This window comes from Erigeron canadensis, chromosome 6 (assembly GCF_010389155.1).
Source record: "Erigeron canadensis isolate Cc75 chromosome 6, C_canadensis_v1, whole genome shotgun sequence".
NCBI lineage: Eukaryota > Viridiplantae > Streptophyta > Magnoliopsida > Asterales > Asteraceae > Erigeron > Erigeron canadensis.
Window position 1 is genome coordinate 33,467,378 of NC_057766.1, and position 15,455 is coordinate 33,482,832.

At 34.8% G+C, this 15,455-nt stretch overlaps 3 protein-coding genes across 3 annotated transcripts; 2 read left to right on the forward strand and 1 right to left on the reverse strand.

The window, feature by feature from the left end:
• Positions 1 to 945: 945 nt before the first annotated feature.
• Positions 946 to 6,384, forward strand: LOC122603697 (alpha-mannosidase 2). The gene is made up of 4 exons (XM_043776471.1): positions 946 to 1,646; positions 2,202 to 2,351; positions 3,089 to 3,121; positions 3,276 to 6,384. Exons 1-4 carry the CDS (start codon positions 1,080 to 1,082, stop codon positions 6,015 to 6,017), a joined length of 3,492 nt encoding a protein of 1,163 aa, XP_043632406.1. The 5' UTR covers positions 946 to 1,079; the 3' UTR covers positions 6,018 to 6,384.
• A 2,626-nt stretch (positions 6,385 to 9,010) lies between these two features.
• Positions 9,011 to 11,315, forward strand: LOC122603988 (cyclin-B1-2-like). The gene is made up of 4 exons (XM_043776864.1): positions 9,011 to 9,247; positions 9,350 to 9,450; positions 10,757 to 10,854; positions 10,949 to 11,315. The coding sequence occupies exons 1-4, from the start codon at positions 9,119 to 9,121 to the stop codon at positions 11,047 to 11,049; spliced, it is 429 nt and encodes a 142-aa protein (XP_043632799.1). The 5' UTR covers positions 9,011 to 9,118; the 3' UTR covers positions 11,050 to 11,315.
• A 355-nt stretch (positions 11,316 to 11,670) lies between these two features.
• On the reverse strand, positions 11,671 to 15,213 carry LOC122605709 (BRCA1-associated RING domain protein 1-like). Its single transcript, XM_043778667.1, has 10 exons — positions 15,125 to 15,213; positions 14,194 to 14,307; positions 13,696 to 13,998; positions 13,461 to 13,561; positions 13,144 to 13,324; positions 12,978 to 13,069; positions 12,810 to 12,903; positions 12,559 to 12,724; positions 12,366 to 12,484; positions 11,671 to 12,280 (listed from the first exon to the last, which is right to left on the reverse strand). The coding sequence occupies exons 2-10, from the start codon at positions 14,233 to 14,235 to the stop codon at positions 11,918 to 11,920; spliced, it is 1,461 nt and encodes a 486-aa protein (XP_043634602.1). The 5' UTR covers positions 14,236 to 14,307; positions 15,125 to 15,213; the 3' UTR covers positions 11,671 to 11,917.
• Positions 15,214 to 15,455: the final 242 nt, after the last annotated feature.

The following is a 15,455-nucleotide window of genomic DNA, read 5'->3' on the forward strand; positions in this document are numbered from 1 at the left end:
CATTTTTACTTACGGTTTTTTTTATGTTTCATTATGATAATAAACATGTATTTATGAAACTTGTTTAGAAATACCCGGATTTAACCCGGGATAATTAACTAGTATAATTCAAATACGAAGTAGGTAATGTGTGGTCTTCTGCAATTAAGTAACTCTGGATGTTTTTTTATTTTTTTTTTTCAATTACATGCTACCAAGTATATGTATTTATATTTATTAATGGTACCCATGATTCAAAAAAGGAACTTTTAGCTTTTACTTAGAATTTAAAGGGGTTTTTTGTATAATCATATAAAGTATAAAATGAAAATATTAATAGCATCATTTAAAAAAAATGAAATAATTAATTTTTTATCGAATTCATTCAAGACTCCTATTTGTTTTGTAAATCAAAGTTGGAATTTTGTTATATATACATAGTTGTTAGACTCTTACGAGTCACGAGTCGACTCTTACGAGTCGAGTCGATTTGGACCGAAAACGAGGCGACTCGTTGTGTGACTCATTTTTCTCCTGACTCTTACGAGTCGCGGTGTGAATTTGAAACGAGTCACTACGAGTCGTAAATTTATCACTGTTGTAGTTTGATAATATGGTTATATATTATATATCATATTTATGGTTACATTATTTTGTATGTTATATATGTATTTTTTATTCTTTTAGTACGAATTTGGAGATAAACTGTAAGTTTATGACTTAAAGTATCAAATATCTAATATTTTAGTAATGTATTAAAGTAATCCACTTAGAATTTGTTTATAAATACGTCACATATATATAATTATACACTATTATGTAGTATATACAAATGTCCGGACTCTTACGAATCGAGTCACGAGTCAGAAATCAGGTTTTCGAGTCGAGTCAAAAGTTACGAGTTTACAATGGGTATATATATATATTGCCATATTGGTGATTGGTGATGATTGGTAGATACTTGTAGTTAAAAAAGAAAAATGTAAACACAGAAAATTCAGTGATTGACCAAGAAAAGTCCGTCGTCACGTCGTCTAAGTCCAGTAAAACCAATCCAACTACTGACCAAACCACCGATCCAATCCCAAATTCACCGGAATATGCCTTTCTCAACATCCAACATCCGCCGTGGCAGCTGGACACCACGCTCCCTCCTCCCTTTCTCCTCCTCCACCTCCCCTAAACCCAACCCCAAACACCCCACCCGCAAATCACGCAAACCCACAACAAACTTCATCCTCAACAACTTCCTCATAATCGGCCTCATTTCATCAATTCTCTTCTTCCTTTTAATCGTCTACACTTACGGCATCCCCAAACCCATTTCTTTTTCTTCTTCTTCTTCCCCTTCTCGTTTAACCAGATCACGAAAACCGGCCTATCGAAAACCCGCTTTTTCGAAAAACAGGACTAGTAGTTTAGGTGGTGTTGTGGATTTGACTACGAAAGATTTGTATGATAAGATTGAGTTTAAGGATGTTGCTGGTGGGCCATGGACTCAAGGTTGGAGGGTTTCGTATAAAGGGAATGAATGGGATGATGAAAAGTTGAAGATTTTCGTTGTTCCGCATTCGCATAATGATCCCGGTTGGAAACTTACTGTTGAGGAGTATTATGATAGACAAAGTAGACATATTTTGGATACTATTGTTGATACTCTTACTAAGGTCTGTTTCTGTTTGTATCTATATATCGGTTTTCGTGTTTGATTTTGGTTAGGTTTATATAGAAATGTAGATAACAGGGTGTTTGGAACTTTGGATTAGGTTATTTAAGTTGATATGCTAGAAAAGTATGAACCTTTTTTGGATTATTTGAATCTTGGAAAGTCTGTAAGCTAGTTTTATTTCCATGCTTGTGAAGTTGAGCTTATTGTTTGTTAAAGCCCATAAGCTCGTATGCAAGAAAGATGAACTTATTTGGCTTTTCGGAAATCTCGTAAGCACATTAAGTATGTATTCAACATCTTATGACTTAGCAAAAAAGTTGTAATGTTGACATATTGTTGGTGACCTTATGAAAAGGTTACTCAATGCATACAATAGTAAGAATCGAATGTTTGGTATGTTAGAAGGTAAGTTTTCAAGTTCAGTAGATAAAATAGCAGAATACTTATAGTCGGGTACATTTATATGTGCTCTGCTATTTTTATTTGTGTTAATCTATTTATGTATTTGTTTTGATTGGTGTCAATTGATTTATGTATATGTTGTTGTTTGTAGGATGAAAGGAGGAAGTTTATATGGGAAGAGATGTCTTACTTGGAAAGATGGTGGAGGGATGCATCGGATGTTAAAAGGGAGTCGTTGATTAAGTTATTGCAGAATGGGCAGTTGGAGATTGTTGGTGGTGGTTGGGTAATGAATGATGAGGTAATGTTGATTTAACTAAGCTTCAGAACTGCTTATTCACATTTGCATTTTGTTGTGTGTAGTTATTCTATTAGCAACTAATAGTAGTTTCTTATAGTCCAAAAGTCAAGCCTCTTAGTGTAGTTAATCTAGCTATAGACCACAGGCGGTGGAGCTTAAACAAAATTGAGTATTTGAACTGAAATGGTTTGTGTGCTGGGTTTGCTATGACAAGGTTGCTTCTTGTTTCCAACTAAAAGGCATGGTGGCATGCATCACTGTACTATAAGACTTAGATTCTTGTTTCTATACTCTCCGTCATGGTTGCAAGATCACTTACGCTGTCAGGTCCCATACCTTGTACTTTAGGCCATGATATAACAAGCTTTCCTTTGGCCTAAATCACATCTGTTGGGTTGAATGGAGTCAGTTCATTGAAAACCAAACAAAGTTTAAATCCATGCGAGATTACCAAGATATTAAATCCCACCCAATGCCTATGTTGTTTGCATTGGTATTGACAAAAAAAAAAGAAATTTTTTCTAAAATAAAAACCCTTCAGTTTAATGACCTTATTTCTAAAAATTAGCACATCTGCTGTGTTGTTCCAATCTGAAAGTTCTCGGAAAAATCGCGGCAACAGAGTACACTTTTTATGACTTGATTTCAGCTGCTATGTATCTGATTACTCATAGAAGGGAAACGCATTTTCTATCGACCTTCAAGTGTTTCTGAACTTTGTTTTTTTCCTTTTGCAGGCCAATTCACATTACTTTGCGATCATTGAACAGGTATCTTTTAGCTTTATTAAATGATATTGAAATTCTTCTGCTGATGGTTGTGATTCACTGAACATCCTTGGTTTATCTCGGTTAATCTGGTTGCTGATTTTTGTTTGGTCTCTTTTCTTCTAAAATGTTTCTTCATATCCTTTTTATGTGTCAGATGATGGAGGGAAATATGTGGTTAAATGAAACTATGGGTGTGATCCCAAAAAACTCATGGGCAATAGATCCATTTGGCTATTCGTCAACCATGGCATATCTTCTTAGGCGTATGGGTTTTGAAAACATGCTTATACAGAGGACTCATTATGAACTGAAAAAAGAGTTGGCTTTACATAAGAATTTGGAATATGTTTGGAGACAAAGCTGGGATTCTGATGAAACAACTGATATTTTTGTTCACATGATGCCATTTTATTCTTATGATGTTCCACATACGTGTGGGCCCGAGCCTGCAGTATGTTGCCAGTTTGACTTTGCCAGAATGTATGGATTTATGTATGAGCGGTGCCCTTGGGGACAGCATCCAGAAGAGACAACACAAGAAAACGTAAAGGACAGAGCTCTTAAACTTCTGGATCAGTACAAGAAGAAGTCGACCCTTTACCGGACCAATACACTTCTTATCCCTCTTGGAGATGATTTCCGTTACATCAGCATCGATGAAGCAGAAGCTCAGTTTAGAAACTATCAAATGTTATTTGATTATATGAATTCGAATCCAGAGTTAAATACAGAGGCGAAATTTGGCACATTAGAGGATTATTTCCGAACTTTAAGAGAAGAATCTGAAAGAGTTAATTATTCACGTCCTGGTGAATTCGGGTCAGGTCAGATTGGCGGGTTTCCTTCGTTGTCGGGTGACTTCTTTACTTATGCCGATAGACAACAGGATTACTGGAGCGGGTATTATGTTTCACGGCCTTTTTTCAAATCCGTTGACCGTGTACTAGAGCAAACCCTACGGGCCACAGAAATGACAATGGTCTTCTTGCTAGGGTACTGCCAGAGAGCCCAATGCGAAAAGCTGCCTACAAGTTTCACCCATAAGTTAACAGCTGCAAGAAGGAACTTGGCTCTTTTTCAGCACCATGATGGTGTGACCGGCACAGCTAAAGATCATGTGGTTCAAGACTACGGAATGCGTATGCATACTTCTTTACAAGACCTGCAAATTTTTATGTCCAAAGCTATTGAGGTACTGCTAGGTATCCATCATGATAAAAATGATCAGAACCCATCACAGTTTGAGCCAGCACAGGTACGATCTAAATATGATGCGCAACCAGTGCACCATCCGGTTAGTGCCAATCAGGGAACCGTGCAATCAGTGGTCTTATTTAATTCTCTTGAGCAAACAAGAAACGAGATTGTGATGTTCATAGTCGAGAGGCCTGATGTAACTATTCTAGACTCTAACTGGACATGTGTTAAAAGCCAAATTTCTCCCGAATTGCAGCATAACAAAATGAAGCTGTTCACTGGAAGACATAGAGTATTCTGGAAAGCTTCAGTTCCTGCCATGGGTTTGCAGACATATTATATTGCTAATGGTTTTGTGGGATGCGAGAAGGCCAAACCAGCCAAGTTGAAAATTATCTCAACTGCTAGCACCTTATCATGTCTTGCTCCATATAGTTGCTCAAAAGTGGAAGGTGATTCAGTCCAGATCAGAAATTGGCATCATGCTCTTACCTTTAGTGCCACATATGGTTTATTGCAGAAGGTGACTCAAACAAAAGGTGGGTCTCAAAATGTTATCGATGAAGAGTTGGCTATGTACAATAGTCCTGAAAGCGGGGCCTACCTTTTTAAGCCAGGTGGCGATGCAACACCAATCACCCAATCTGGCAGTGATATGGTAATTTCTGAGGGATTTCTGATGCAGGAAGTCTTCACCATGCCAAAAACAGGCTGGACCAAAACACCCGTTTCTCACAGCACACGCATGTACAACTGTGAGGGCTCAATGCAGGAGCTTTTGATTGAGAAAGAGTATCATGTGGAGCTTATCGGGGGTGAATTCAATGATCAAGAATTGGTTGTTAGATATAAGACGGATATAGATAACAAGAGGATTTTTTATTCGGATTTGAACGGCTTTCAGATGAGTCGTAGAGAAACGTATGATAAGATTCCTCTACAGGGAAATTACTACCCGATGCCATCGCTTGCCTTCATCCAAGAGTCTAAAGGGCAGCGATTTTCTGTACACACCAGGCAGTCATTGGGTGTCGCTAGCCCTAAAAATGGACAGTTTGAGATCATGCTTGATCGTCGGTTGTCACGAGATGACGGTCGTGGTCTTGGCCAAGGAGTAACAGATAACCGTCCAATGAACGTAGTTTTCCATCTCACTTTTGAATCAAACATATCATCAGTTCATGATCCCATTACACACTCTGGGACCATAAGTCCATCTCTTTTCTCTCATCGTGTTGGAGCCCACTTGAACCATCCATTGCATGCATATATTGCTAAAAAACCACAAGAAATATCGGTTCAACCTCCCCCGAGGTCTTTCTCGCCCTTAACAGCTCCATTGCCCTGTGATTTGCACATTGTAAGCCTTAAGATCCCAAGACCGTTAAAATACACACAGCAGAATGCTGAAGAACCTCGGTCTGTTTTAATTTTCCAGAGAAGGCACTGGGATTCATCGTACTGTCGAAAAGGAAAGTCAGATTGTTCAAGGATAGATGACAAACCATTGAATCTGTTGAACATGTTTCAAGGTCTTGATGTTTTAAATGCAAAAGCTACTTCACTAAACCTTATGCATGATGATACAGAGCTGCTTGGATACAGTGAGCAGTCTGCAGATGTTTCTCAAGGACGGGTCCTTATATCCCCTATGGAACTGCAGGCTTACAAGTTCAATTTACGGCCTGTTTCCAGTTAGGCCAACATGGCATTCATTTGCAATTGATGACCATACAATGAGGAAAGCATGTGACTTTATTGACCGTTGAGCCCAAAGGACACCAAGTGAGCTGATAGATACAAGCAAGCATATTTCTTTTGGTGACAATGTGGCTTTTCTGAACTTCCCAAAAGATATGGGATTTAGTTGGTTCTGTGGGAAGGTTTGTAAGGTAGTGTTGCATAGGTAAAGTTGTAGCTCAAGAGATGATAGACAAGATGAGGAACAGATTAATATTAAACTGCTGAGGTTTTGGTTTTTGTTCTCTTTGATTTTGTTTATGTACACGGAAAACAGTTTGTGTTCTGTATACTTTCTAACATATCAAAAATGATAGTTTATAGTACTGTGTAGATGGTATCTAATTTTTTAAGCTTAGCTGCACGATCCCTTGATTCTTCTTGCTTTCATATAATTGACTAATACTGAATTTGGTTATGACTTTATATGCAACATTGAGTAAGTTCGTTTCAAATAAATGATATATTCGTCAATTGTTGAGGTTATACTTTCAAGTTTCAACAAGCAACAAAAGGGGAGATGATGGGAGGTTGTTGACAGACAAATCTTGTGCGTATCAAAGGGGGAAAATATTGTTACAATTTCTAAAATGCGCATAGTCACTACTCATGTTGCATCCATATCTTTATTTTGGATGTGAAACATACAACTAATTTGTTTATGTGGTATATCTACTATATTTGACAAGCTTAAAGCTCTTAATTTTTTTTAAAAAAAAAGCTATTTTGGAAAAGCTGCGAGCGTTTGACATAGAAAATTATATAAATGACCCATCGTGTGGCCTTACATTGATGGTTTAGATTTGTGACCGTGCAATGCTTTGGAGCTGGCAGCGAAGCTGTCTTCTGAGTTTTGACATATGTTTTTTTTAACATAACGCTTGTGGTAATGTTTTTGAGTTGCACACTCGCACTCTAGCAGTAGCATATATACATTTTTCATATAAAGCATTAGTATCTAATTAGGAAATTACATGCTTTTTTATATTTTATAATGGATATTGGATAAAAAACGATTCAATATGATTTTTTATTGTTATTTTACATAATTTATTAAAAAAGTTCCAACTACACCATCAAACACTTAAATATATATCCGAAAAGCTACAAATATAAGCTTTCAGCTACATATAATTAACTCTCACTATACATATCACTTCTTTTTATCATTTTATCACTTCTTTTTATCATTTTAAGTAGGATGAGTGAATTTACTATCTTTGACTCTCGATTTATAAGTTGTATTTCAATTGAATATGATTAATGCTTGTTATGTGAAAATCTTTGGTCAAGTAAATACGAGTATCACTAAAATAGATACATAGTGTAAACATAAATGGTGGCCTAGTTTTAAATCGAAGGATTGATGCCCGAGACCTTATCGATACAATCACCCTTTCTATGGCCGCATCCTTTCTTAAACGGAAATACTTTGTTCAAAAGCGTCGCAAAAAAACATGTAAAGTACGAGTATTAACTTTAAATGAAAATTTGACTAGACATGATAATTTCAAATGCATTTATACTACAGAAATAATGTATCTGGCACATAGAGACGGGGCTGATAATAATAGAGGTTGGTTACCTCCGAGAATTCAAGTGCCCAGTCCGAGCCAGAAAAAAAATGCACCGGAATACAATTATATAAGCTATAGCACAAGTTTCTTTTTATATATAATTGAGACATTATAGCCATAACAAAATGATAGTATTAGAAATACATATAACCAAGATTCGAGAAGCTCGCTTAGTATTTTTCATAACAAATTGGTTGATTAGCTCTTTATAGTCTACTCTCTAAAATTTCATTCTCAATATCTATCATTGCCAATACACTAAGTCTTTTTTAGGACATTGTTGATCGTAAATAGGGTTTCAATAACTTCAACTTCGAAAAACTCCTTTCGGTGGATGCAATCGTGACTTTAATAGTCAACAATATTCTATGTAATTGTTGCATTCGGGAAATAACCAAGCTGTTACAAAACCTTCAAAAAGTGAAACGGATTTACTTTTATCTTTTAAATTTCATTTAGATATTTAATGATTGACTCGGTTAAGGACCCGTGTTAATACACATGTTCCTTTAAATATAATCACTATGTAAATAAGATTTAGGATATGTTTGGCAAGAGCTTTTAAGTAGCTTTTCGTTTTGGATAAAAAGCTCCTATAATATTAAAAGCTTTATTTGGGTATCATTAGCTTTAGCTTTAATATTGAAACTAAAAACTCTAACTTGAACACTCCTTAAATTAACGTTTCAAAATTAGCTATAGCGTTTCTTATTGAAAATTATACAGATAACCCTATCATCTTGTAAAATAATAAATAAAAAGGTGTAAAACATAAATTTAAAGGACTTATATGTAATTAATATATAATTATGTTAATATGGATAGTCTAATTTAACTTTCTTTTTAGCTAATTGTAAAAAAGATATTCTATTTTAATAGAAAGTAAGATAAGATTAAAGTAAATTGGTACGAACATAACTTTGTATGTATATACATATTTAATACCTAAAATATTGTATATTTACAATTTAGACATTAACTTCTTATTAGAATCAAATATATTTATATCAATATAATATAATATATTATACTGTTATAATATAATATCCATAGAAAATTTTACCATTTTTGTGCCCCTTCAAAACTGTGCACCGGCCCCCTTCCGGGACTCCCATGGTTACCTGGATTGAAGAGAGGTTGAATGAAAAGTCAGGACGATTCTATTGCAGTGCTAGGTGAATCCTATGACTTACTTTAGTTTTGAAAATTTTTCCGAAAATTTAGTGTTAAAATTTCGTTAAATCTACCTTATTTTAATTATAAAATATTTACCTTATTTTGATTATAAATAGCTGGGCCTTGGGCCCATGACTAATGGGCTTCAGTATCAATCAAAATACTAAACATCTTTCTTCTCGAGTGACTTGTTACCAAAGATATCTTTTGTTTGGGACTTTTTGGTGGTTATATTACCTGAGATTACAAAACCTCAGCCATTGTTGTCGATCAAATTATTTATTATCGGAAAAAAAGTTCTAAAAAAATGGAAGTAGGAGGAAAGAAAATGGAACACGAGATCGGAGGGCTAAAAAACGATGCACTTCGTTTCGGACTGCAAGGCGTCAAGAGTGACATCGTTGGATCTCATCCTCTTGAGTCCGCCTTCCAATCGGTATCCCCATCCCATCCGTCTATACATATAATCCTCCTGTATCTATATAATTGATTTTTCTTTAAATTAATTCAGGATTTGTTTTTTAATTTAATTTATTAGGCGGTTGTGAGAGAAGAGCAGATGAAAAGGAAAATCCTTGCAAACACATATGGTTCAGCTTTCCCTTTACGCCAGGAGCTTGACCGAAAAATACTTTCTAGGTATTTTTTTTTTCCCAATAAATTTTTAATTTTTAATATATGTGGTTCTTTCTTGAAGCTAGGGTTTTGCTTATTTTGAGTTTTTTTTTTTTTTTTAAAATTTAAATTGATTTAAAAAATTCAATATCAGAAGGCTTGTAGTTCAGTGTGTAGCTATTTGGTGAAAAAGGTTGGTCCTTTAGAGTGTGGCAGTAATCGTATATTTATTTTCATGTCAGTTATGTTGTTGCGAACGTATGTTGGTATCTGTGAAATTTGTTGCGGGCTTTGTGGGGCAGATTTTATCATATGGCAAGTGATTAAACCTAATAGTTAGTCTCCTTTTTGGACGTGTTTCGTTCAAAAATGTCTAAGACATTTGGAGATAGAGATTGTGTTTATTAAATTGGATCTTGATTGCCCATAAAGTTAGTTGTTAGTTGTTCTAGCTCTTTTTATTATTATTATTATTGTTTTAGAAGCTGTTTAGATTTAATATAGAATCCTTTTGATAATCCTGAGTTGCTATTGATGATTTGTCATATCAAGCTTGGACCTTTGAAATTTTGAATGTGTGATAATTTGGACTACAGAGTGAGTACTTGTTGTGAAGAGTCGAGAGGTTGTTAAGAGCGTTATAGTCTCCACAAGATTGACATAAGGGAAGTCACCAAAAAAATTTAGAGTGAGCGAGTGAATGCACAAACAGATGTATGTTTAATGCTTTAATGATCGTATTTATGTCTAGGAACTGTAAGGCTTTCATGGATACCCCTAAGATAACTAGTTTGGAATTAGAACATTTGTTGGCTTAATATGGTTGCTGCTTTAGATTAAAATTATGAATTTTGGTAAGGCAGTTTGATAATGATTTGATTTCAATGTTGAAATTGCTTAAAGAAAACATGGGTTAATGATAATACCATTAACATGACGGGATTATCTGTAAATAGTTATGTGTTATCGCCTATCCCTCCAATGCGTTATGTGTATCACTGTTTGGTGACACGAAGACTGTAAAACTTTTCACAACTTGTTAAATTTGTGAAAATAGAGCTTAAGTTTGCATATCACCTGAACTCCTGAAGTGATCAGGCCTTCTATGGAAGAAGTTGGGTTGGATATCTGAGTTTTGAAGTATGCCTCGCCTATATTTCATTAGCTAAAGTTTGTTTGATCATCTTGCAGTCATTTCTTCTCATCTTGAATATTCAACTTGTTTAATAAATTTAGTCAAGTTTCCTTGTTAGATAGCAGCTTTTGCAAGTGTATTTTGTTTTCATGAATTATATATTGTGGTGTTCCTTACAATTTTTAATGCTTTTAGATTTCAAAGGCCTCCAGGGCTTATCCCATCCTCCATGCTTGGATTAGAATCTTTGACAGGAGCTTTGGAAGATTTTGGAGTTGAAGATTACCTCCAAGGTAACAGAGCATAACACGAAGTAGAATTATTTTTCCAATTTTTTGGTCCGTGTTGGCTTTACTGGGTTTTGACTTTATGTTGATGGTTATGTAGGAGTTCATGACACTGAAACAATGCGGGCACCAGACATGCATCATGGAATGGAAGTTCGTGTTGGGCTCTCAAAAGGACCAGTTCATCCCAGTTTCATGTGAGGCAGTGGAGAGTATGTGTATGCATAATGTTCTGCCTCATCTTTGAATTTCTACCTTGTAGTCATTTGTGGTTTGACTTTGAAAATGAACCTTAGTACTGGCATATCTTCGTTGTGATCTTTACCGTTATTAGATGCATGGCAAACATGTTTTCAGTTTTAATGTGTTATTTATCTGTACTGCCCTATCACAAATACCGTTTCATATGGAAGGAGAATTCTATTGTTGACATGTAATCTAATGAATCAGGTATATTGGCTTTCAAATCGTTGCGTGTCATAATCATTTGTGCATTTTCATCTTGTCTTTTTTTATCAATAACATTAAAAACGTCCAAAGTGTAATTTTCAAACCCGTGTATGCACCCTACATTATAAAATCTGGTAATTAACTGCATATTCTTGTGCCTCCTACATTTGGGAACGAGGCTCGAATGCTGTTAAGATGAAACCTATTTTACTTTTACTTGTATTTTAAGGGTTTTTCTATATCGCCAACAAAAATAATTTCAACTTTTATCTGAACAATCATAATCTTAAGTTGTCACTTTTAAGTCCATAAGGGTGAAATACCTTTTTACCCCCCAAAAAAGACCAAAACAATATATTTCACTGACGTGACTTTACACTAAACTCACAAAACATACTGATAAAATTTATCATTCTTTTCCAGTCATGCTTCATTTTATAACCGATCACAAGATTAAGAAGCCCAACCTTGTCCACAAGACAAAACATCTAACAAAAGCTCCCTTAGCTTGCTCATAAATTGTATCTATTGTCTTCAAGAAAAGGTAAGAAAAAGACGCTTCCCAAAAAATGATACAACATACATTCCAGGCACCTTAAGACTGAGTTATTGTCACTTGTCAGGCCCTTGATGTAAAAGGCAGTAAACTACAAGCAGCAACTGATTCTAAAATCCAAGTATGCGCAACGACATGAGCCGCATATTCTTGAGCTATATCCTGTGCTGAAGCTAATCTTTGAGATTTAGTGGTTTCTTTGTCTTGAAACAAAGAACAATCTGAAGTGTCAGCATTGTAAATGACCAAAGTTACTTGATTCACTTTCACACCTGTAGATGCATAACTAAGTGATGACAGTAGTTGCTCCTTGGTCTTGCTAACTATGCCCCCAGCAGTTGTAATCAAAATTGTAAAATCAGACTTATAAGCTTCTACAAAATCTCCTACAAAGTAAAACTTCATGTTGTTGAAAAGTTTTGGAACCTGCACATATAAATTAACAAAAGTAAATATGTACAAAAAATTTATTGAGCATCAAATTATGTAGAAGGGGAAATATTGGTCTTACATTATTTTTGAGTCTTAGCCTCCCTGCTTTGGGACCGCCAGAACAGCCATAGTTATCTAGCTGAACTTCATACGGTTCTTCTTTCACAGGATGTCCTGCTTCCCTGCAAGCATTTACCCCTGAAAACGAAAGATGACACTTTCTTGGTCAATCAAAAACCCCAACATTAACTGCTAAGAATAAAAAGCCTTACATTGCATATTAACAATCCATTTGCCATTCAAAATGGCCATCAGAACTTTCAATGTTCTTATGCAAGCACCATTTGAATCTGTAGCAGCAATGACATGGGTGACATTATCTCTCCAGTACTTTGATACTACTGCCCCATTACTACTTGCAAGTTCAACAAGAGATAACTGCACTCTCAAAGTTATAGATTATAAAGGAAGCATGAACATATGACAAGATTGTTGCCGATAATATATAATTTTTTGTACCAACCTTCTCATCTGAGGAAAGATCTGAACCACAAAACACCAAATCGTTGCCAGCATCCAACAATGTTGTGCGGGAACTCAAATTCTTATTAGATTTTCTAAAATAAAAAATTAAATTCAGTTTTCTTAATTTCTTATGAAATGTGGATACTAGATATTTGACAGCTCATACTTGCTCTTAATGCGTTGCTTCCGGGGTTTTGAAATTACTTCTGTTGGAAATTTGCACGATGTATGGATTGGACACAGTATCAAATAGTCATCCTAGAAAGGCACACAATTAGAAAACTCGAACAAAATTATAACAATAATCCAAACTTGCATGAATCGTTGCTTACACTATCCCATCTGCAAATGTCCAATGCACATGGCACATGGTATGTTTTTGTGCAAGTTTCCATGTAGCAACCAAGACCAGCTCCGTTTTTAGTACACCGGCTACATTTTAGCCTGTTAGCCCTTCTCACTTCTGATTCTAAGTTCTGGATAAGTCCATCCTTGAAAAAAATTCGAGGAGTCCTGTAATATATATATATATACCTTTTAATATTCCCATTACAAAGATTTCTTATAAAGATTGTGTGAGCAGAAATTTGTCAATTTAATCTCTATTCTTTACTCAAATAATGTGCAATAATTAAGCTTCAATACATACCAGTTACGACACCTTTCATGAACATGTATAACCTTGGAGAAGTTGGCCACATTGCCCGCCACTTCCTTCCCTTGGGCATATGCTAACATTGGTCCACTTGCCTACACAATTCATAAAGCAAACAATGAAAGTTTTTGATTCTCTTTAACAAAAGCCTTATTAGGTAATCTAAACATCTGATCACAATCAAGAACATCACTCAATAAGTGCTAGAAAGTTTGATGTTAGAACTCACCTCAGTCTTCTCCGAAGAACGGCAAAAGGCACATGGACTCATTTTCAAATCCAACTTGCTCAAAATGACAGATGGGTTCTTACAAGATTTTTTTTTTTCAAAAGTGGTATCAGAATTACCGCTGGCGGTAGCTACATCTCCGGAGGCCAAATCATTGGTATCATGTGATCGATCATCAGTTTTCTTTTGCCTTTTGGCTTCAAAACTTTTAGCTCCAGATGCCCTTCTACTATTTGACTCCAGATTTCCCACATAGCGACCAATTTCACCACGTTTCTTTGGCGAAGTATATTTTACTTGATTCTGAAATGATGACCATGTAACTCTTACTACATAAAATTATTATGACAAGTGTAGAGATACATCATACAGTAATTCACCAGAACAACACCAAATATGTCCAAGACCAATACTGTGAATAATTACTTTACGGAAAGGAAAAAACTGAGGCAGCTGAAATGTAACATAAACTTTAAAAATATGAAACTATTTTCTCACCTTACGCCTTCTGTTTGGATCACTGCAATTGCTATCTGCCATATCTTTGCTATCACTAGAAATGAAGAGCTAAGCAGTTCCAACTAATTCACAAACTCGTGTACAGATTTACCTCTGTAACACAATTGAAAAGGATAACAACTTAGTAAAGCTGTGCCGAAAGGAAGCCCTAAATATACCACCGAGAAACATTAAATATTTCGATGCAAATACAATACAGCTACAGTCAGCTGGTTTAAGTAATCTTACAATCACTTTACGATCATGCCATTAACACACAGAAAAAAAACTACCTTTTCTATAATGCTTATATTTTTCCTTGTCATAATAGATATAGGGGATGCTTGGATTAGCTAAATCTTTTGGCCTTATTGGCATAATAAAGTGTCAAAAAGTCGATAACATCATTATTCCCTGCTTGTAAGCTTATCAACATGAACTAGCCGGAATATACGAGCTTATTGGCTATACGAAAATTTCAAAAAACTGATTCATTCTACAAAATAAGCTCATCCAAACACCCCCCTTTGGCACACATTACTTACATTGACATCAAACGCAATCTACATTCGAAAAACAACTATACCTATCTAAATGAATTCAATCAGAACAAAGAAAAAAAACAGCCCTAATCAGAAAACAAACCCTAAATTCTCTTAAATAACAAATTCACCAATTTTCCGAGAAATTTATGCTAATTTAATTTGAACATTAAAAAAAAAAAAAAAAAAAAAAAAAAAAAAAAAAAAAAAAAAAAAAAACACCTAAAATGTGCCAACTATATTTCACCTGCTTTTCAATAATAATAATTAACAATAAGTTAACAAATATATGCATATCTAAAATAATTAATAAAATACACTGATACTTTGTTAGGGTTTATGGAAACAAATATCGAGTTATTTAATTAATTTGTGGATACATACCTTACCTTTTATATATGGAATGGTGATGATGATCCGAGTTTTTTTATCAGTATTATATTATTATTACTATTATTGTAATTAGAAATTATTTAAGTATTCAGCTTTTTATTATTATTGATAGACATAGAGACAGTTTGTATTTATTTATATTTTTAATTTTAATAATGATGGACAGAAAAGGAGGGAAAGTATAGGTGGTATGAAAACGGAACGGGAGGTGAATAGGTGATTGTGACATACAATTTCTTTTCTTTTTAACTTTTTAGTTTTATAGTTGTATACTAGATTATTATCCCGCGAAAAACACAGGTAAATTTTTAAAAATCGATTTTAGTA

Coding starts and splice junctions, on each gene's coding strand:
- LOC122603697 (XM_043776471.1), top strand. CDS start 1,080: ATGCCTTTCTCAACATCCAACATCCGCCGTGGCAGCTGGACACCACGC. Junction 1,647..2,201: donor TTGTTGATACTCTTACTAAG/GTCTGTTTCTGT, acceptor TGTTGTTTGTAG/GATGAAAGGAGGAAGTTTAT. Junction 3,122..3,275: donor ACTTTGCGATCATTGAACAG/GTATCTTTTAGC, acceptor TTTATGTGTCAG/ATGATGGAGGGAAATATGTG.
- LOC122603988 (XM_043776864.1), top strand. CDS start 9,119: ATGGAAGTAGGAGGAAAGAAAATGGAACACGAGATCGGAGGGCTAAAA. Junction 9,248..9,349: donor TTGAGTCCGCCTTCCAATCG/GTATCCCCATCC, acceptor TTAATTTATTAG/GCGGTTGTGAGAGAAGAGCA. Junction 10,855..10,948: donor AGTTGAAGATTACCTCCAAG/GTAACAGAGCAT, acceptor ATGGTTATGTAG/GAGTTCATGACACTGAAACA.
- LOC122605709 (XM_043778667.1), bottom strand. CDS start 14,235: ATGGCAGATAGCAATTGCAGTGATCCAAACAGAAGGCGTAAG. Junction 13,562..13,695: donor GTTCTTCGGAGAAGACTGAG/GTGAGTTCTAAC, acceptor TGAATTGTGTAG/GCAAGTGGACCAATGTTAGC. Junction 12,485..12,558: donor ATGGATTGTTAATATGCAAT/GTAAGGCTTTTT, acceptor TTTCGTTTTCAG/GGGTAAATGCTTGCAGGGAA.